General features: G+C 45.4%; 1 protein-coding gene across 1 annotated transcript in view; it reads right to left on the bottom strand.

The window, feature by feature from the left end:
- The window catches only part of DOCK2 (dedicator of cytokinesis 2), a 1,347,187-nt gene that overhangs the window by 1,322,410 nt on the left and 1,766 nt on the right, over positions 1 to 23,011 (bottom strand). The window contains exon 2 of the mRNA XM_077266018.1: positions 21,179 to 21,262. Coding sequence (XP_077122133.1) covers positions 21,179 to 21,262 — 84 coding nt within the window. The remainder of the gene's footprint in view (positions 1 to 21,178; positions 21,263 to 23,011) is intronic.

Consider the following 23,011-nt stretch of genomic DNA (forward strand, 5'->3'; position numbering starts at 1 on the left):
AGTCAATTGTCCAATTACTTTTGGTCCCTTTAAAAACAGGGTGGCACATGTTAAGGAGCTGAAACTCCTAAACCCTTCATCCAATTTTAATGTGGATACCCTCAAATGAAAGCTGAAAGTCTGAACTTCAACTGCATCTGAATTGTATTGTTTAAAATTCATTGTGGTAATGTCTATAACCAAAATAAGAAAAATGTTGTCTCTGTCCAAATATATATGGACCTAACTGTATATATATATATATATATATATATATATATATATATATATATATATGTATGTATATATGTATGTATATATATATATATATATATATATATATATATATATATATATATATATACAGTTATATGAAAAAGTTTGGGCACCCCTATTAATATTAAGCTTAATGTTTCATAAAAATTGTTTTTTTGCAGCAGCTATTTCAGTTTCATATATCTAATAACTGTTGGACACAGTAATGTTTCTGCCTTGAAATGAGGTTTATTGTACTAACAGAAAATGTGCAATCTGCATTCAAACAAAATTTGACTGGTCGGCTGAGGTATGCAAAAGCACATTTGGAGAAGCCAATTACTTTTTGGAAGAAGGTCCTGTGGACTGATGAAACCAAGATTGAGTTGTTTGGTCATACAAAAAGGCGTTATGCATGGCGGCAAAAAAACACAGCATTCCAAGAAAAACACTTGCTACCCACAGTAAAATTTGGTGGAGGCTCCATCATGCTTTGGGGCTGTGTGGCCAATGCCTACACCGGGAATCTTGTTAAAGTATCAGCAGATTCTTGACAATAATGTTCATGAATCAGTGACAAAGTTGAAGTTACGCAGTGGATGGATCTTTCAGCAAGACAATGATCCAAAACACCACTCCAAATCTACTCAGGCATTCATGCAGAGGAACAAATACACTGTTCTGGAATGGCCATCCCAGTCCCCAGACCTGAATATCATTGAACATCTGTGGGATCATTTGAAGAGGGCTGTCCATGCTCGGCGACCATCAAACTTAACTGAACTGGAATTGTTTTGTAAAGAGGAATGGTCAAAAATACCTTCATCCAGGATCCAGGAACTCACTAAAAGCTACAGGAAGCGACTAGAGGCTGTTATTTTTGCAAAAGGAGGATCTACTAAATATTAATGTCACTTTTCTGGTGAGGTGCCCATACTTATGCACCTGTCTAATTTTGTTTGAATGCAGATTGCACATTTTCTGTTAGTACAATAAACCTCATTTCAAGGCAGAAACATTACTGTGTCCAACAGTTATTAGATATATGAAACTGAAATAGCTGTTGCAAAAAAAACCAATTTTTATAAAACATTAAGCTTAAGATTAATAGGGGTGCCCAAACTTTTTCATATAACTGTATATATATATAGTATATACTGTATATATGTCAGTGACACATATATATATATATATGGATCGCCCCCAGGCGCAGGGCAGTGGGGTACTTGGTACCGGGTCCCTCTGTCTCGGTTCTGAGGATGTCACGGTGGCCCGACCCGGTCCGTGGCCCTGCTAAGGGGCGCCCAATTAAAGGTGTAGTTTGTCAAGTGTTCGTGACGCCACCTGTGGTATTCGGTCAGGGTGACCGACGCTGCTAGGGGTCCGCTGGGGTGATGGAAAGGCAGCTAGATGGTATACCTTCCCACAGGTGAAGTATGTCCCCAGGGCTTCCCTTGATGAGTAGGTGGTAATGGTGGATGTTGTTAGGTGCGATGAATAACGAGGACACAAAGGTTGCAGTCTCTTTACCTTTTACTGAAGACTTCAGCGTCCACAGTCCAGAGTACCGTTCACAGGGCTGGCTGAGTCCGGCCGGTCCGAAGGCACATCCAGAGTTGCCTTTGCAGGTGGAAATCAGTAGCCTTCCTACTAGCGCCTGTGTGTTGTAGTACCTCCCTGCTGAGCACCACGGGATAGTCCTCACAACTGTAGTGTATATTTCTGATGTTCTTTCTCTCCGTCCCCCAGATGGTAAGGATAGGATGACCCGTATGATGGGGTAGGCCTGGAGCTATTTTATAGGGACCCTAGTGACGCCCCTCTCCCACAATTTGCCTCCGTTGTCTTCATTAGGTTAAAGGTTGGGCAGCCAACTTGGAATTAACTGTCCTGCCGTTGTTTGAAGTAATGCGTAGAGCCTATTACTCCCTCGGTGTTCCGGCCACTGACTACGCGCCTCAGAAGGATGTTGCCGATTTTAAGGCAGGACTCCTCCTGGTATTATCTCCTTGTGCTGTGATCTCGTTTCTCACTTCTCCACAATATACTTCGCTTCTTGTCCTTCCTTAGGATGCTGCCGCAATGAGGTGCAGGCGCAGCTCCGTAACGTTCTATCTCTTGCTATGTCTCTGTCAGGATCCCACCACTGACAGGGACCTCTATCTACAGCTCAGATGTTCCTCCTTCTCCCCCTGTCTGCCTGACAGGTCTTCTCTGGGTCGTACCCAGGTAGCTTCTCTCTCTAACTTCCTATCCAACCCCCAGTTTTACCCGAATGTGAGGAGTGGCCTAATAGATAGAACCTTTTGCTCCCCCTGGTGGCCGGAGTGTGAAGTGTAGTGTGTGACTGTGATACCTGGTCAGGCGAACTCCTTTAGTACCATCAGATGTACCATCACTCCCCCTAGTGGAAGAGCGACAATACTGCAATGACCAGGACTCTGGGGCACTGCACATATATATATCTTTATATTGCATAGAGATATTAATAGAAGATTAGCCGTTAATTCATTTGTCGGCTTCTGTAAAATCCGTTTCATATGCAGGTAGTTGACTGAAAGTAAGTGCATGCCTGCCTGTCTGAAAGCCCTACTTCCACAGATCTACAGGCAACACACATGAAGGATACCCAACTTGGAATCTCCACATTTCAAAAAATTATTGTCACACCACTGTGGCATAAATTTCCACAGAGTAGAAACAGTATAATAGGGTATATAGGGTAATAATTGTTTGTAACATCATGAGCAGTAGCAACAGCAAGCACAGAAGCCACGACAAAGGTGGCACAGACTGCAATAACACAGAATCACAATGCATGATACTAAAAACGACCCCATCGACTATTTTTCCCAGTCTGAGACTGAGGTGCAAATGCCATTAGAGATCCATGACTTGTTCATTTGGTGAAATTAGGTGGTTTACACTTTCAAGGGAAAGCCAGATGTGCTTATCCATTAGGTCACCACCAGCAATGCCGAAGACACATTCTGGGAGAACACTGGCTGCCAGGCATGACAAAACCTTCAAGACATGACAGGCAAGCTGAGGCCAAGCTTCCATTTTTGAAGACCAAAATACAAAAGCATCTAAATTTCCCCTGATGGCATTTCGATTGAGCTCAAGGTACTCTTGTATCATCCTCTCCAGTCGTTTACAGTGTCAGACCTGTACTGTTCTGCTGGTGCACTAGCTGGTCTTAAAAAAATAGTGAAATGACTCACAGAAATTGCTTATGCCACTTACACTGCTGCTCTTGCTGCTGATAATGTTTTTTCAATGATGTTCCTGATTTTGGAAGTCTAGAACTACGATGCACTCTGTGTGCCTCACTGCTCCCTTGGGGAAAATTGCTCTTAAGATTGTCTACAAGCATGTTTCGATACTCTAGCATGTGTGCGTCTCTTTCCATGGGAGAATCATCTGTTAAAATTTACTTTTGCACCGTGGAGAGACAGAGTGGCAACCCAGTAGTCAGCACTATTTCTAAGCCTAAGGTTATGTGTCCACGTTCAGGATTGCATCAGGATTTGGTCAGGATTTTACATCAGTATTTGTAAGCCAAAACCAGGAGTGGAACAATTAGAGGAAAAGTATAATAGAAACATATGCTCCACTTCTGCATTTATCACCGCCAAAACCAGGAGTGGGTGATAAATGCAGAAGTGGAGCATATGTTTCTATTATACTTTTCCTCTAATTGTTCCACTCCTGGTTTTGGCTTACAAATACTGATGAAAAATCCTGACCAAATCCTGAGGCAATCCTGAACGTGGACACATACCCTAAGGGTATGGTCAGGATTTGGTCAGGATTTTTCATCAGTATTTGTAAGCCAAAACCAGGAGTGGAACAATTAGAGGAAAAGTATAATAGAAACATATGCTCCACTTCTGCATTTATCACCCACTCCTGGTTTTGGCTTACAAATACTGATGAAAAATCCTGACCAAATCCTGATACAATCCTGAACGTGGACACATACCCTTAGAATACAGGCATCATGTTTAAAATAGTACAGCAAGAAGGCTTTCATGTGTTGAGAGGTTCCATGAGGTCCAGTCCATGGTGTGTTGGTGGCGGGGTAACACTCAAGGTTTCTTCCTCCGTCCCCTCCCACCAACCACAGACAGAGACGGGATCATTATCCTCTTATAATCTTCAGACTGTTGTCCATCCATCACCTCTTCCTCCTCCATTTGTTCCTCGGCTCCCTCACCTTCATTAACAGTATGTCTGGTACCAAGTGCAGCATGTAGATGACTAGAAAAGTGATGCTGATGATGGCATCATCAGTGCTAACCATCTTAGTAGGCATTTTGAAACTGTGCAGAAGGGTGTAGAGGTCCTTCATCTGTGTCCACTCTGAAAGTATGATTTGCACCATGTCCGTATTGCGTTGGCCCAGGCTATGCAAAATTACATACTGCACTAGGGCTTGTCACTGCTGCCACAGTCGCTGCAACATGTGCACAGTGGAATTCCACTGTGTCGGCACATTGCATATCAGCTGGTTAAACGGTAGGCCAAAAGACCTTTCTAATGATGCAAGTCAATGACGGGGGTGCCAACTGCGGAAGTGAACACACAGCGACTGTACTTTCCACAGCAGCACATCCAGACGGGAATAGTGGTGGAGAAATTGCTGTATCACCAGGTTGAGGACATGAGCCATGCAAGACATGTGTGTGAGGTTGCCCCGGCATAGGGCCGCCACACCGTTATCGCACATGTCCTTCTCAGGCTCCAGGTTCAGTGTAGACAGTCATTACTCAAACTTGGCCCAGATAGCTGTCCACAAATTTTGATCTGTGTGACTGCGATCTCCAAGTCATATTAATTTAAACACTGCATGATTGCAGCGATCCCTGGCTGTGCAGTAAAGAGGTGGGGGGGGGATTTTCTCTGCACTGTTTGAACATGTGTCTCCAGGGCCGTATTTGCCACTAGGCACTTGAGGGCACGTGCCTAGGGCGGGACGATGCGGGGGGGGGGCACCTGAGCAGGTTTTTTTTTTATTATTTAGAAAGTCTGGGGCGGGTCACCTTAAACGCCCGCCCTCTTGCCTCCTTGAAGACATCATACAGTATGAATCATACTGTATGATTCATACTCACCTACTCCAGCGATTCCTCCTGGTCTGGTCTCAGCGACGGCAGCTCGTCCTGTGTGAGCGGTCACGTGGTACCGCTCATTAGGATGATGAATATGGATGCATATTCTTGACCTTAATGAGCGGTACCACGTGACCGCTCACACAGGATGAGGGTGCTGTGCCGGGACAGAGGTGGAGGATTCAATTCTGCGCAATGTGGAAAAGGTGAGTATGATGAGAGCCAGGGAGGATGGGGGGAGGATGAAGGAGGATGGGGAGCCGATGAGCCATACAAGATGGGAGCGGCGGGGAGCCGATGAGCCATGCATAGAGGGGGCCAGGGGGGAGAGATGAGCCATGCAAGATGGGAGCCGATGAGCCATGCATACAGAGCCACCCATGCATACAGGGAGGGGGAGATGAGCCACGCATAAAGGGAGGGGGAGAAGATGAGCCACCCATGCATACAGGGAGGGGGAGATGAGCCACGCATACAGGGAGGGGAGGAGGATGACTGAGCCACCCATGCATACAGGGAGGGGGGGATGAGCCACACATACAGGGAGGGGGGGATGAGCCATGCATACAGGGAGGGGGAGATGAGCCACGCATACAGGGAGGGGAAAGATGAGCCACCCATTCATACAGGGAGGGGGAGATGAGCCACGCATACAGGGAGGGGGGGAGATGAGCCACCTATGCATATAGGGAGTAGGAGATGAGCCACGCATACAGGGAGGGGGGAGATGAGCCACGCATACAGGGAGGGGGAGATGAGCCACGCATACAGGGAGGGGGAAGATGAGCCACCCATTCATACAGGGAGGGGGAGATGAGCCACGCATACAGGGAGGGGGGAGATGAGCCACCTATGCATACAGGGAGTAGGAGATGAGCCACGCATACAGGGAGGGGGGAGATGAGCCACGCATACAGGGAGGGGGGGAAGATGAGCCACCCATGCAAACAGGGAGGGGGAGATGAGCCACGCATAAAGGGAGGGGGGGAAGATGAGCCACCCATGCATACAGGGAGGGGGAGATGAGCCATGCATAAAGGGAGGGGGGGAAGATGAGCCACCGATGCATACAGGGAGGGGGAGATGAGCCACGCATACAGGGAGGGGGGAAGATGACTGAGCCACCTGTTGTGAATTAGACTTTTTGGCTCCCTCTTGTGGTCACTAGTGGTATGACTCTAGGATTGTCTTTTTTCTGTTTGGCACTCACCTGGGTCATTAGTCCAGGGGTGTCGCTATATTAACTTCCTGGATCCTTAGTCCAGTGCCTGGCATCGTTGTAATCAGATCCTTCTGTTGCTCCTGTCTGCTGGTCCTGGCTCTTGCAAAATTAAGCTAAGTCTTGCTTCTTTGTTTTTTGAGTTACTTGCTTTGCTACTATTTTTGTCCAGCTTGTACTAAATGTGATTTCTGACCTTGCTGGAAGCTCTAGGGGGCTGGTGTTCTCCCCCCGGCCGTTAGACGGTTCGGGGGTTCTTGAATATCCAGCATGGATATTTTAATAGGGTTTTTGCTGACCATATAAGTCATCTTACTATATTCTGCTATTAGCTAGTGGGCCTCTCTTTGCTAAATACCTAGCTCATTCTTATGTTTGTCTTTTCCTCTTACCTCACCATTATTATTTGTTGGGGGCTTGTATCCAACTTTTGGGGTCTTTTCTCTGGAGGCAAGAAAGGTCTTTCTTTTCCCTTCTAGGGTTAGTTAGTTCTCCGGCTGGCGCGAGACGTCTAGAACCAACGTAGGCACGTTCCCCGGCTACTTCTATTTGTGGTGCTAGGATTAGATATATGGTCAGCCCAGTTACCACTGCCCTATGAGCTGGGTTTTTGTGTTTGCAGACTTGGTATTTATTCCTGAGACCCTCTGCCATTGGGGTCATAACAGTATGCCAGGCCAACATTGAATGTTTAATGCATTGCAGAAGTGGGATATAAGAAAGGAAATTCTGAATTTTTTTTTTTTTTTCCTCTCTTCCTCCCCTTTACCTCTGAGTGGCTTGAGCTTGCTGCAGACATGAATGTCCAGACCTTGATTACAAGTGTGGACCAGCTTGCTGCTCGTGTGCAAAGCATACAAGATTTTGTTACCAGTAGTCCTATGTCTGAACCTAAAATACCTATTCCTGAACTGTTTTCTGGAGACCGATTTAAGTTTAGGAATTTCAGGGATAATTGTAAATTGTTTCTATCTCTGAGACCCCGTTCATCTGGAGACTCAGTTCAGCAAGTTAAAATTGTTATCTCTTTTTTACGGGGCGACCCTCAGGATTGGGCTTTCTCGCTAGCGCCAGGAGATCCGGCATTGGCAAATATTGATGCGTTTTTTCTGGCGCTCGGATTGCTTTACGAGGAACCCAATCTTGAGGTTCAGGCAGAAAAAGCCTTGCTGGCTATTTCTCAGGGCCAGGATGAAGCTGAAGTGTATTGCCAAAAATTTCGGAAATGGTCCGTGCTTACTCAGTGGAATGAGTGTGCTCTGGCCGCAAACTTCAGAAATGGCCTTTCTGAAGCCATTAAGAATGTGATGGTGGGTTTCTCCATTCCTACAAGTCTGAATGATTCCATGGCGCTGGCTATTCAAATTGACTGGCGTTTGCGGGAGCGCAAAACCGCTAATCCTCTGGTGGTGTTGTCTAAACAAACACCTGATTTTAAGCAATGTGATAGAATTCAGACCAGAAATGAGCGGAAAAATCATAGACGTCAGAATGGGTTGTGTTTTTACTGTGGTGATTCTACACATGTTATATCAGCATGCTCTAAGCGCCTAACAAGGGTTGTTAGTCCTGTCGCCATTGGTAATTTGCAACCTAAATTTATTTTGTCTGTGACTTTAATTTGCTCATTGTCCTCTTACCCTGTTATGGCGTTTGTGGATTCAGGTGCTGCCCTGAGTCTTATGGATCTGTCATTTGCCAAGCGCTGTGGTTTTGTTCTTGAGCCGTTGGTTAATCCTATCCCTCTGAGGGGTATTGATGCTACGCCATTGGCGGAAAATAAACCGCAGTTTTGGACACAGGTAACCATGTGCATGACTCCTGAACATCGGGAGGTGATTCGTTTTCTTGTTCTGCATAAAATGCATGATTTGGTCGTTTTGGGTTTGCCATGGTTACAGACTCATAATCCAGTCTTGGATTGGAAGGCAATGTCTGTGTTAAGTTGGGGCTGTCAGGGTATTCATGGTGATTCCCCGCCGGTGTCTATTGCTTCCTCTACTCCTTCGGAAGTTCCTGAGTATTTGTCTGATTATCAGGATGTGTTCAGCGAGTCCAGGTCCAGTGTTCTGCCTCCTCATAGGGACTGTGACTGTGCCATAGATTTGATTCCAGGTAGCAAATTTCCTAAGGGAAGACTATTTAATCTGTCTGTACCTGAGCATACCGCAATGCGTTCGTATATCAAGGAATCTCTGGAGAAGGGGCATATCCGTCCTTCCTCTTCCCCTCTTGGTGCGGAATTCTTTTTTGTGGCCAAGAAGGACGGATCTTTGAGACCTTGTATTGACTATCGGCTTTTGAATAAAATCACTGTTAAATTTCAGTATCCTTTGCCTCTGTTGTCAGACTTGTTTGCCCGAATTAAAGGTGCCAAGTGGTTCACCAAGATAGATCTTCGTGGTGCGTACAACCTTGTGCGCATTAAGCGAGGAGATGAATGGAAAACCGCGTTTAATACGCCCGAAGGTCATTTTGAGTACTTGGTGATGCCTTTTGGGCTCTCTAATGCTCCTTCAGTGTTTCAGTCCTTTATGCATGATATTTTCCAGAAGTATCTGGATAAATTTATGATCGTTTATCTGGATGATATTCTGTTTTTTTCTGATGAATGGGACTCGCATGTAGAGCAGGTCAGGATGGTGTTTCAGGTTTTGCGTGAGAATGCTTTATTTGTTAAGGGCTCAAAGTGTCTCTTTGGAGTACAGAAGGTTCCCTTTTTGGGGTTTATTTTTTCCCCTTCTGAGGTGGAGATGGACCCAGTCAAGGTCCGTGCTATTCATGATTGGACTCAACCCACGTCAGTTAAGAGTCTTCAGAAGTTCTTGGGTTTTGCTAACTTCTACCGTCGTTTTATTGCTAATTTTTCTAGCATTGCTAAACCTTTGATGGATATGACCAAGAAAGGTTCTGATGTTGCTAACTGGGCTCCTGCAGCCGTGGAGGCTTTCCAGGAGTTGAAGCGTCGGTTTACTTCGGCGCCTGTTTTGTGCCAGCCTGATGTCTCACTTCCCTTTCAGGTTGAAGTGGATGCTTCTGAGATTGGGGCAGGGGCTGTTTTGTCGCAGAGAGGCCCTGGTTGCTCTGTGATGAGACCTTGTGCCTTTTTCTCGAGGAAGTTTTCGCCTGCTGAGCGGAATTATGATGTTGGCAATCGGGAGTTGTTGGCCATGAAGTGGGCATTTGAGGAGTGGCGTCATTGGCTCGAGGGTGCTAAGCACCGTGTGGTGGTCTTGACTGATCACAAAAATTTGATGTATCTCGAGTCTGCTAAACGCCTGAATCCTAGACAGGCCTGCTGGTCATTGTTTTTCTCCCGTTTTGACTTTGTGGTCTCGTATTTACCAGATTCAAAGAATGTGAAGGCTGATGCTCTTTCAAGGAGCTTTGTGCCTGACTCTCCGGGAGTCGCAGAACCAGTTGGTATTCTTAAAGAGGGAGTTATCTTGTCAGCCATTTCTCCGGATTTGCGACGTGTGTTGCAGAGATTTCAGGCTGGTAGACCTGACTCTTGTCCACCTGACAGACTGTTTGTTCCTGATAAGTGGACCAGCAGAGTCATTTCCGAGGTTCATTCCTCGGTGTTGGCAGGGCATCCGGGAATTTTTGGCACCAGAGATCTGGTGGCTAGGTCCTTTTGGTGGCCTTCCTTGTCACGGGATGTGCGGTCGTTTGTGCAGTCCTGTGAGACTTGTGCTCGAGCTAAGCCTTGCTGTTCGCGTGCCAGCGGTTTGCTCTTGCCCTTGCCTGTCCCGAAAAGGCCTTGGACACACATTTCCATGGATTTCATTTCAGATCTCCCGGTGTCTCAGGGCATGTCTGTCATCTGGGTGGTATGTGATCGCTTTTCTAAGATGATCCATTTGGTACCTTTGCCTAAGCTGCCTTCCTCTTCCGATCTGGTTCCTGTGTTCTTTCAGAATGTGGTTCGTTTACACGGCATTCCTGAGAATATTGTGTCTGACAGAGGATCCCAGTTTGTTTACAGGTTCTGGCGATCCTTTTGTGCTAGGATGGGCATTGAGTTGTCGTTTTCGTCTGCCTTTCATCCTCAGACTAATGGACAAACGGAGCGAACTAATCAAACTCTGGAGGCTTATTTGAGGTGTTTTGTTTCTGCGGATCAGGATGATTGGGTGACCTTCTTGCCGTTGGCTGAGTTTGCCCTTAATAATCGGGCTAGTTCCGTACATTGGTTTCGCCATTTTTCTGCAACTCTGGTTTCCATCCTCGTTTTTCCTCGGGACATGTGGAGCCTTCTGACTGTCCTGGGGTAGATTCTGTGGTGGATAGGTTGCAGCAGATCTGGAATCATGTGGTGGACAACTTAAAGTTGTCACAAGAGAAGGCTCAGCGTTTTGCCAACCGCCACCGCGGTGTGGGTCCCCGACTTCGTGTTGGGGATTTGGTATGGCTGTCTTCTCGATTTGTTCCTATGAAGGTCTCCTCTCCTAAATTTAAGCCTCGCTTCATCGGTCCTTACAAGATATTGGAAATCCTTAATCCTGTGTCCTTTCGCTTGGATCTTCCTGTGTCGTTTGCCATTCACAACGTGTTCCATAGGTCTTTGTTGCAGCGGTACGTTGTACCTGTGGTTCCTTCTGTTGAGCCTCCTGCTCCGGTGTTGGTTGAGGGCGAGTTGGCGTACGTGGTGGAGAAGATCTTGGATTCTCGTCTCTCCAGGCGGAGGCTTCAGTATCTGGTCAAGTGGAAGGGCTATGGTCAGGAGGATAATTCCTGGGTGGTTGCCTCTGATGTGCATGCGGCCGATTTAGTTCGTGCCTTTCACGCTGCTCATCCTGATCGCCCTGGTGGTCTTGGTGAGGGTTCGGTGACCCCTCCTTAAGGGGGGGGGTACTGTTGTGAATTAGACTTTTTGGCTCCCTCTTGTGGTCACTAGTGGTATGACTCTGGGATTGTCTTTTTTCTGTTTGGCACTCACCTGGGTCGTTAGTCCAGGGGTGTCGCTATATTAACTTCCTGGATCCTTAGTCCAGTGCCTGGCATCGTTGTAATCAGATCCTTCTGTTGCTCCTGTCTGCTGGTCCTGGCTCTTGCAAAATTAAGCTAAGTCTTGCTTCTTTGTTTTTTGAGTTACTTGCTTTGCTACTATTTTTGTCCAGCTTGTACTAAATGTGATTTCTGACCTTGCTGGAAGCTCTAGGGGGCTGGTGTTCTCCCCCCGGCCGTTAGACGGTTCGGGGGTTCTTGAATATCCAGCGTGGATATTTTAATAGGGTTTTTGCTGACCATATAAGTCATCTTACTATATTCTGCTATTAGCTAGTGGGCCTCTCTTTGCTAAATACCTAGCTCATTCTTATGTTTGTCTTTTCCTCTTACCTCACCGTTATTATTTGTTGGGTGCTTGTATCCAACTTTTGGGGTCTTTTCTCTGGAGGCAAGAAAGGTCTTTCTTTTCCCTTCTAGGGTTAGTTAGTTCTCCGGCTGGCGCAAGACGTCTAGAACCAACGTAGGCACGTTCCCCGGCTACTTCTATTTGTGGTGCTAGGATTAGATATATGGTCAGCCCAGTTACCACTGCCCTATGAGCTGGGTTTTTGTGTTTGCAGACTTGGTATTTATTCCTGAGACCCTCTGCCATTGGGGTCATAACAGCCACCCATGCATACAGGGAGGGGGGGATGAGCCACACATACAGGGAGGGGGGGAGATGAGCAACACATACAGGGAAAGGGAAATAAGCCACGCATACAGGGAGGGGGAAGATGAGCCACCCATGCATACAGGGAGGGGGAGATGAGCCACGCATAAAGGGAGGGGGGGAAGATGAGCCACCCGTGCATACAGGGAGGGGGAGATGAGCCACGCATACAGGGAGGGGGGAAGATGACTGAGCCACCCATGCATACAGGGAGGGGGGGATGAGCCACACATACAGGGAGGGGGGGAGATGAGCCACACATACAGGGAGGGGGAGATAAGCCACGCATACAGGGAGGGGGAAGATGAGCCACCCATGCATACAGGGAGGGGGAGATGAGCCACGCATACAGGGAGGGGGGAGATGAGCCACCTATGCATACAGGGAGGGGGAGATGAGCCACACATACAGGGAGGGGGGGAAGATGACGAGCCACCCATGCATAAAGGGAGGGGGAGATGAGCCGCGCATACAGGGAGGGGGGAAGATAATGAGCCATGCCACCCATGCATACAGGGAGGGGGAGATGAACCACGCATACAGGGAAGGGGGGGAGATGAGCCACCCATGCTTACAGGAGGAGGGAGATGAGCCATGCATACAGGAGGGGGAAGTCGGGAGAGATGAGCCATGCATGATGGGAGCGGGGAGCTGATGAGCCATGCATACAGGGAGGAGGGGGAGATGAGCCATGCATACAGGATGGGAGGGGGGAGATGAGCCATGCATACAGGGAGGGGGGATAGATGAGCCATGCATGATGGGAGCGGGGAGCCGATGAGCCATGCATGGGGGGGAGATGAGCCATGCATATAGGATGGGAGAGGGTGGGCCATTACACAGTAGGCATGGAGCATCATATGTGTTGTGAATTCTGCTCTTGGGCTCCCTCCGGTGGTTATAAGTGGTAGCGCTGCTGTCTTTGGAGCGCTGCATTCATCAGGTGTGTCCACTTACTGCAATTCGGACTGGGCTATTTAGTCTTGCTTGACCCTGTAGTCAGTGCCAGTTGTCCATTGTTCCTGGAGGATTCACATCCCTGCCTGGTCTCTCATGCTTTGCTGTTCATTTCAACAAAGATAAGTTCTGGCCTTGTTTTTTGCAGTCCACATGCTGTGGGCCTTATTGTTCAGTTCTTTTCCATGTTTTGTCTTGTCCAGCTTGGTCAGTATAAGGATTTGTTCAGCCAAGCTGGTATCTCTAGAGATGCAGATATACCCTCCATATCTTTAGTTAGATGTGGAGATTTTGCATTTTCTGTGGTGGATATTTTCTAGTGTTTTAATACTGACCGCATAGTACTCTGTCCTATCCTTTCTATTTAGCTAGAGCGGCCTCCTTTGCTAAATCCTGATTTCAGTCTGCCTATGTTATTTCCCTCTCCTCTCACAGTCAATATTTGTGGGGGGCTGTCTATCCTTTGGGGATTTTCTCTGAGGCAAGATAGTTTTCCCTTTTCTATCTCTAGGGGTATTTAGTCCTCCGGCTGTGTCGAGATGTCTAGGGAGTGTTAGGTACATTCCACGGCTACTTCTAGTTGCGGTGTTAAGTTCAGGGTCTGCGGTCAGTACAGGTACCACCTTCTCCAGAGTACGTCTCATGCTTCTCCTAGGCCACCAGATCATAACACATATGTGGCCATTATACAATATTGAGCATCATGTGTGGCCATTATACACTATGGAGCATCATGTGTGGCCATTACACAGTATAGAGCATCATTTGTGGCCATTATACAGTATGGAGCATCATGTGTGGCCATTATACAGTATTGAGCATCATGTGGGGTCATTATACAGTATGGAGAACTGTGTGCGGCCATTATACAGTATTGAGCATCATGTGTGGCCATTATACTGTGTTGAGCATCATGTGTGGCCATTATACAGTATTCAGCATCATGTAGGCCATTATACAGTATGTGGAGCACTGCGTAGCCATTATACAGTATGGAGCATCATGTGTGGCCATTATACAGTATTGAGCATCATGTGTGGCCATTATACAGTATGGAGCACTGTGTGGCCATATTGTTTTGTTTATAATTATTGTTTATGAAACAGTGTGATCAGCAGTGCTAAATGGGTGTTGTTGGGACGTGGATATGGGTGTGACTAGTTGTGAAATGGGTGTGGTCAGAGGCGTGGCCTAAAATTTGCCACGGCGCACTATGCGCGCCGCAAACTTTATATCTCTTTCCCTTCTTCAAAAGTTGGGAGGTATGGTACCGCATTTGCCAGATCACTGCAAGTGCCGCAAATCCCAAATGGAATGAATGAGGCCAAACGCAGTGTTGCTGTAAGTGATCCGTTATGCGGCAGATGCAGAAAAACTGCCCGATCTGCTGCAAAAGGCGACTTTCACATCAGTGATTCTTGCCAAAGTCACTGCCGATAGTGTCATACTCTCCAAAGGGGGAGGCAGCACTAAAAGTGCCTAGGGCAGCAGAAAATCTAAATACGGCCCTGTGTGTCTCATTAAGGGAGAGGTTATGTGTACAGGTGGAGGAGGCAGAAGAATTGGAGGAAGTGTTAGATACAGAGGTTTGTCTTTCAAGCCTTGGGGATTCCAAGACTTGTGGAGTAGCTTCTTTTCTACCTGCCCCCACAGCTACTAGTGTCACCAAGTGCCCAGTAAGCGAGATGAAATGCCCCTGCCCATGTTTGCTTGTCCAGGTGTCAGTGATGATATGCACCCTGGCAGACACAGATTTTCACAAGGAAAGGGTGATGTTGTCTGCTACATGCTTGTGTAGTGCAGGCACACCTTTCTTAGAGCAGTAGCAGAGTAGCAGACTGGCAGTTGCTACTGGGGGACAGCGACAGCCATCAATTTTGGAAAACATCTGTATCCTCTACGCGGAAAGGCAGCATTTCCAGATTGGAGATGGTGGAGTTCAACCTCTTAGCTTTGGCATGTGTAGGAGGAAACATTCTTTAACGTAAGCAAAACTGCGAGACCAAGGGCTGGCTGCTGTGTTGAAAGAGGGGAGTAGGGTGAATAGGAAAAACTGCTGGATTGTGAGTGAGATGCAGGTGTAAATGTTATGATATATTGAGAAAGATGTGTGACACAAAGTGTGACACTAAGTGACACAAAAAGAGCAGGCATCTCCACTTCCATAAAAACTGACTCACTTTGACTGTAGTGGGTAAACAAATGGATTTTCTGAGGCTGTGACCCGTGTGAGAACAGGTGGCACGGTGTCTTGGGAGGAATAAGCAGCAGATATGGTTGATAGGATGGCCGGTGGTTGTTGTGTCCCATTAGTCAGTATTTTAGCATAGTAAGATTCCCATTCTAAGGTGTGTTGATAGCGCATGGGCTGGTTCATGTGTGTATTTGTTAAATTATTGCAATTTTTAACTACTAAGTTTTATTTTGTAAATTTGGCAGATAAAATAAGTTGAGTCTTCCTTTGCAGACTCAAAAAACACCCAGGATAGGCACCCCTTGCTGCCCCTACGACCTTCACACTCGCAACCAGTGCTGATCACAGCCAGAGTTGTGGCTGAAGATTCAGTGCTTGTCATGGTTGTGTCACACCGTGTCTGTGCGGGAAGCAGTAATGTAACCTCCTTGTCTTCCTCCTCCACATCTTCTGCTAAGCTACTCAGCTACGCACCTCTGGTTTCACACAAAGAGGGATCTGCAACCTCATTGTCATCCTCTCTGTTCTTCCACCCCTCACCCTGAAGGTCAACCTCCTTCTCTTCCTGCCCTAACACAGTACAGTCTGTGTTTGCCACTGGTATCTGAGTCTCAACGGAATCACCTCCACCCCCTGTGGTTAACATCTGGTGATGAGGGTCTGTACTCTGCTCGGACCCTACTTCACCCGGCCCAGATCCAACAACAAAAAAATGTGGGCATTGATGCAGATGCTTTCCTCCTCTGGATTCTATGAATCTTTGGAGCAGACCTCTGATGCCCATGGAATAGAATGTATGAACAGCTCTGCAGAATGCCCCATCAGTTGTTCCCCACAGTTTGGCGTTTGGAAATTTGTGTGTGGGGGGGAACAAGGGTGATTGGGGTGCCACCTCTGAGGATTGTAGTGTGTGTGATGTTAAGGTGGAGGAAGAGGAGGAAAGGCCACTTGATGCAGCGCTTGCCATTCACTTGAGCACATGATCTTTCTGACCCACATCTACAAGGCATTCCATTGTGTAGCTGCCAAAGAAAGGAAGTAAAGAAGCTTATCGAGTAACAGATGTTGTGAGTGGTCTTTGGATAGTACGAGGCAGTGTTTTTTCAGTTGAGCTTTCATTAACCTTAATACCAAACTCATGTACACGTCAAACCTTAATCCTAATCCACCTTCCACCATGACTTTGCTTTTTCCCATTCTTTTTTTATGTACCCTTCCCCATTTTAACCTGCTGTTTCACAACCTTAGGCCCACACCTGTCAGTCATCTGTCACTAAATGAACAGTAACTATTTATTTTCTGACAACACTCTCATACCTAACTATTTTGATGAGCAATTGTGGCCTCCTGACTCCTCACTGCAACACAGTTTTATCCAAAACGATTTAAGTTAGCAAATAGGGCCTCCTGGCTGAACCCTTATAATAGGCCCAACAATTTTTAAGAAGAAATCTGGCCTTCTGATTCCTCACTGCAACACAGTTTTATCATAAATGACTTGGATTAGTAAATACCACCTCCTGGCTGAACTCCGATATTAGGTCTGTCGACTTTTAAGAAGAAATCTGGCCCTTTGATTCCTGACTGCAACAGGTTTTGCACAAACAATTTTGAATACCAAATGGGGCCTCCTGAGAGTCAACACAGTTTTAACACAAACTAGTTAGATGCTGTAAAATCGATTTCACACAGGAGAGGATCCTATCTAGCTAACTGACAAGTTCACTTTTTAGCAGAAGCAGCAGCACTAGAAGGAGCTTCTTCTCTGCACAAAACAAGATGTCCACTTTTTATGTGGGCAGGGACATGTGACTTTGACAGCCAATCGCAGAAAACCTTCTGTCATGATGTTGTGGATGGTTTCTGCACCCTGATTGGCTGCCAGAATGTACATACATTAACTTAAGAAAAATAAATAAATTAAAAAAAAAAAAAAGTCCCCCGCTCCTCTAACCTCTACACATCCCCTTCCCTTAATCAAACACGTCCCCCTAGTCATAAAGCATCACTATCCTAGCCAATGTCGTAAAAAAAGTATTAGTTGAAACGCGATGATTTACAGAACTGTGACCGAATTTTGCCGACTTTGTGCAAAAATGCTCGGGAACCTGAACACCAATCTGAATGTGCTATGTTCATTTGCTGAAGCTCTGTCAATTTGATGTCAGTGTTGCAGAGAATAACAGGAAGTGGATTTACAGTAATCTAAGTTATCCCCTAGCAACAAAATTGGGAACAACATACTAATAGCTGGAAGTCTGAATTCTGGAACCTTCCTTACGTGTTGAAAATTACCTAGGAACACGACTTTTCATGTCAGTATCAAAACTATTAATGTGACACTAATAGATACTTGATTGCATACTGATAGACATTTGGAGGTTAAGCTGAGGACCTTTTTTATGGTGGGCAGGACCCCTGTGATCACATTGTATCAATTGACAGAAAAAATGTACATGTCACTGTTTGTGATGCAGCATCTAAGAAGTTAAATGATCAGACCAAGTATAATACTACACTGCTTAAAAAATAAAGAAAACAATTAAAAAACACAATGTAACTCCAAGTCAATCACAGGTATGAAACAACACTGATTGTGAATCAATTTGTCCTGCTATTGTGCAAATGGAACAAACAGCAGGTAGAAATGATAGGCAATTAGCAAGATTACCCCTATAAAGGAGTGGTTCTGCAGGTGGTGACCACAGACCATTTCTCCGTTCTCATCCTTTTTGATTGTTGCTTTGGTCAATTTTGCATTTTATCATTGGAATCACCCCTAGAGGTACAGTAACATGAAGTGGTGTTTACAGTGCAATCACAGAAGTTGCTCAGGTAGTGCAGTTCATTCAGGGTGGCACATCAATACAAGCTGTGGTAAGAAGGGTAGCTGTTTCTGTTAGAACAGTGTTGAGAGAATGGAGCAGATGCCAGGAGACAGGCAAGTACACCAGGAGAAGTGAAAGGGGCTGTAGGAGTGCAACAACCTAGTAGCAGGACCGCTAACTCCTCCTTTGTGAAATAAAGTACACAAGGAGCAGTGCCAGATCCCTGCAAAGTGACCTCCAGCAGGCCATTAACATCCATTTGTCATTTTAATCTGTCAGAAACTAACTCCATGACGGTGGTATGACGGCATGACATCCACAAGTGGGTGTTGTGCCTAGATCCCAACATCCTGCCGGGTAATTGGCATTTCCAAAGAACAGCAAGATTGGCAAATTCAACATTGGCACCCTGCATTTTTAACGGATGAGAGGAGGTTCACATTGAACATAAAGCTCGGGCAAAAATTAAGAGACCACCACATCAAAACTCTGTCAGGAGCAGCCCAATCTCCAGACGTGAACCCCATTGAAAACCTCTGGAATGTAATCAAGAGGTTGATGGATAGTCACAAGCCATCAAACAAAGAAGAACTGCTTAGATTTTTTGCGCCAAAAGCAATGTGAAAGACTCGTGGAAAGCATGCCAAGACGCATGAAAGCTGTGATTAAAAATCAAGGTTATTCCACAAAATATTGATTTCTGAACTCTTCCTGAGTTAAAACATTAGTTTTGTTGTTGCTAAATGATTATTAACTTGTTTTCTTTGCATTATTTGAGATCTGAAAGCACTGTTTTTTTTTGTTTTTTTTTAATTTTGATGACCATTTCTCCTTTTCAGAAAAAAAATACAAAATTTATTGCTTGGAAATTTTGGGGCATGTTGTCAGAAGTTTATAGAATAAATGAACAATTTACATTTTACTCAAAAATATACCTATAAAGAGAAAAATCAGATGAATTGAACATTTTGCAGTGGTCTCTTAATTTTTGCCAGAGCTATATGTGACAGAGTCTGGAGACGTTGTGGAGAACGTTCTGCTGCCTGCAACATCCTCCAGCATGACCGATTTGGTGTTGGGTCAGTAATGGTGTTGGGAGTAATTTCCTTGGAGGACTGCACAACCCTCCATGTGCTAGCCAGAGGTACTCTGACTGCCAATAGGTACCAGGATGAGATCCTCAGACACATTGTGAGACCATAGTGCACTTGGCCCTGGATTCTTTCTGATGCATGACAATGCTAGGCCTCAAGTGGCTGAAGTGTGTCACCAGTTTCTGCATGATGAGGGCATTGATGCTATGGAACGGCCAGGCCATTCCCCAGACCTGAATCCAATTGAGCACATCATGCCTCGTCCCATCCACCACACATTGCACCACCGGTATGTCTGAGGCTGCAGTCGCACTGCATCTAGCTGCAGAAGGTTTCTGCGTTTGGCCTCAAATACACCTTCTTAACCCTTCTGACTCTTTGACCCAGTGGCAACCTTTCACTGGCTCTAATTGACACACCTGGACCGGGGTGTTTATAGACTCCCAGCCTGCTGCTGGGGGGTTTCCGGTGATATTTCCATTTCCCCCTGTTGAGGCTTAGAGCTATAGCAGTCAGCTATCTTCCTCCTTGGTGTTGCTCTGTTACATCTCAGAATATTCTCAAGATAAGTGTTCCCCTTGTTCATCTATCCCAGCTGTCTTTAGTGGTTGTGGGAATCGATTAGTGCTTAAGGATGAGGTTCCTGCTCGGCAATAGGCGCAGAACCTAAATAGGGTCGTTTAGGGCAGACAGTGTGACTTTAGATCTTCCTTGGGGTCTCCACTCCCCCCTTCCCTAGTGTTGGGCTCCCTTCCCCTCATCCCTTAGTGTTACACTTAGTCTTTTCTACACTGTGCGTGACAACCACAGACTGTCCAGGTGTTGACTGATGCTTTAATCCAGGACTGATAGGAGATCTTTCAGGAGAACATCCCTCGCCTTATTAGAAGCAGGCCCAGGCATTGTAGGGAGGTGATAGAAGCACGTGGAAGTCACACAAACCACTGAGCATCATTTCCTTGTCTTGAGGCATTTTCACTGAAGTTGGATCATCCTGTAATTTGATTTTCCACTTTGATTTTTATTATCATTCCAAATGCAGACCTTCATGACATATTATTTTTAATTTACATTGATCATTTTTATGTTTTATTGCTCTCAATGCATTTCTCTATGAAATGAATAAAGATTTGCAAATGGAATATTTCATTTAGTGATATCTAGGATGTAGTATTTTAGTGTTGCCTTTATTTTTTTGAGCAGGGTATATTCTGTTATAGTACTGTGGAATACATCAGCACTGTACAAGTAGTGAAAAATATTAGCCATGCAACACAAACACAGAGCCGAGAACAGAAAAAAGCGGCACTCACCAATGTCAGAGCAGTGATGTTCTTTAATGTGTCATATTTGTTAAAATACAACAGCAGGTTGTAGGAGATGAGGGTGCGGGGAGGGTGAACTGGACGACGGCCGTTTCACGCAATCAGCGCTTCCACGGGTCCATGATCCGTGGAAGTGCTGATTGCGTGAAACGGCCTTCGTCCAGTTCACCCTCCCCGCACCCTCATCGCCTACAACCTGCTGTTGTATTTTAACAAATATGACACATTAAAGAATATCACTGCGCTGACATTGGTGAGTGCCGCTTTTTTCTGTTCTCGGCTCTGTGTTTGTGTTGCATGCTTTTGTATTTTTGAAAGCTGAGCACCACTTTGCAGTTACAATTTACACTGCATGCTGTGGGTCTGAAAAGGGTTACATACATCCGCTCCATTATAGTATTGTGCGTCCTGGTGCCATTCACTCAAGTTTGTTCTGAAAAAATATTAGCCACACATATACACATTTTTTATAAAATACAGTAGATTACTAGTAAAATATCTTAAAAATTTTTTTTTAGAAAACGATCATGCAAAAAAATATTCCTTACCATCACAAGACTCTAAAATGTGGACTACATTTCCAATTTGAAGAGAAATTTGTGGAAATCCTTGGCTTGTGAAATTACAAATTGCTGTGAGAGAAAAATAAACATAAAATAAAACTGTCCAGATATAACAAACATTTTTTAAAATTAACTATTGTATTGACTTCTGTAAGCTATAATAATGGCAAGCAAATCTGTACACTTAAAGTAAACAAAGTTTATAGCATCTACAGTACTGTTGTCACAACCACAAGGGTTGGTACAGCGGACGGCACAACAAACACCAACAACGGGATGGGAAAAGGGAGTAAGAAGGCCCTAATAGTAGGGAACGAGGGATGGGGCACCTCCTAACTCAGCCTGTGCCTATCCCTAAGCTCCCCTAATGTTGGTCCTATGTGGGTCCTTACCCCCGCCACCGCCAAGAACCTAGCTGTCACCTCGCTAAACTCTGGCTAGTGCACTGGCCAGCAAGGATGCTAGCCTCACCACTGCAGATGATTCAAACACAGAGGATAGTGACAAGTACGAGACAGACAGGGAAAATAGACAAGTAACTTAGCTCCAGGCACAGCTGCCAAGCTCCACACTACAGGGCTGGTCTACATAGAATAAATCTATCACCAACAGTCAGCTGATGCATCATGTGACTATTTAAAAGATGGTGGGAGTGGTCACCACCCACATCAGCTGACCTAGCAATTTAGCAGCTTGCAGCAAGGAAAACTGGCATTAACCCATGCTGGCACGAAAGCAAAAAAACAACAATTAAATTAAAACAGAGCCAGAGCTGTCACAAATCCAAAAAATGGATCATGACAACTGTGCAAACGTTTCAAGTAGTTCTGAAAAATGCTACAAAGTAAAAATGCTAAACCAGAAAAATAGAGCCAGAGCATAAGTTGGTATGCATGCAACATATAGGTGCATGTTCACATTGGCTATAGTTAGATTGTAAAAAATACACAGCCATAATAAAATTCTTTAATTGAAAGAAGACACTGACACCTTTATTTGAAATAAAAAAAGAAAGTTATACTCAAGTTTACATCTAATCCATTGAAGCCTATGTCCCCTGTAAAAATCAAAAAATAATAAGCAACCATATCTCTCAACTGTGCAATGTGAAGATAATTCATACTGTCCAATGAAGATTCGGATGATTTGAATAGAGGTCCCATCAGTGATGCGACCTCTATCCATGCTGGCTCACACTGAAATGTGTAGCTCTGAACTGCCCTGATAAAGTTCACCAGCATTCATAGCTGGTGAACCCCCAGTAACCTTACTTATGCTCGATGCTTGAGAAAGTTCTTAAGCAGCGAGCGGTGTCCTAAATGAGGTCACCGGGGTTCATTAGCTATGAACTCCGGTGAACTTTCTCATGGCAGCTCAAGTGTGTATAACTTAGATTTTTTATTTTAATTTGTAGTGAATAAATGGGTAAAAGAGCATCTGGGAGTTTTTATTTCAAATAAAGGAGTCTGTGGGTTTATTTTAATTAAAAGGCTTTACTCTGTCCCTGTTTGTAATACATTTGACTATGAGGTTAGTAATGGGGGTAACTTAAAGATGCCTCTCCATTTCTAACCTGTGGGTTTGATGTCAGAGGCCATAAAATAGCTGACATCAACCCCACAACTATTAACCCAAATGCCATTGCATCAGGGCAATTGTGAAGAGTTGTTCAAAGTGTGAGAATTGGCACATCTAAAGGACGCGCCTTTTCTTGGGTGGCCGTGGGCTGCTATTTTTAGGCTGGAGAGGGCCAATATCCATGGCCCCTTCCCAGTCTGAGAACACCAGTCCCCACCTGTTCTCTTCAGCTTGGCTGGT

This window comes from Ranitomeya variabilis, chromosome 5, assembly GCF_051348905.1.
Source record: "Ranitomeya variabilis isolate aRanVar5 chromosome 5, aRanVar5.hap1, whole genome shotgun sequence".
Classification (NCBI taxonomy): domain Eukaryota; kingdom Metazoa; phylum Chordata; class Amphibia; order Anura; family Dendrobatidae; genus Ranitomeya; species Ranitomeya variabilis.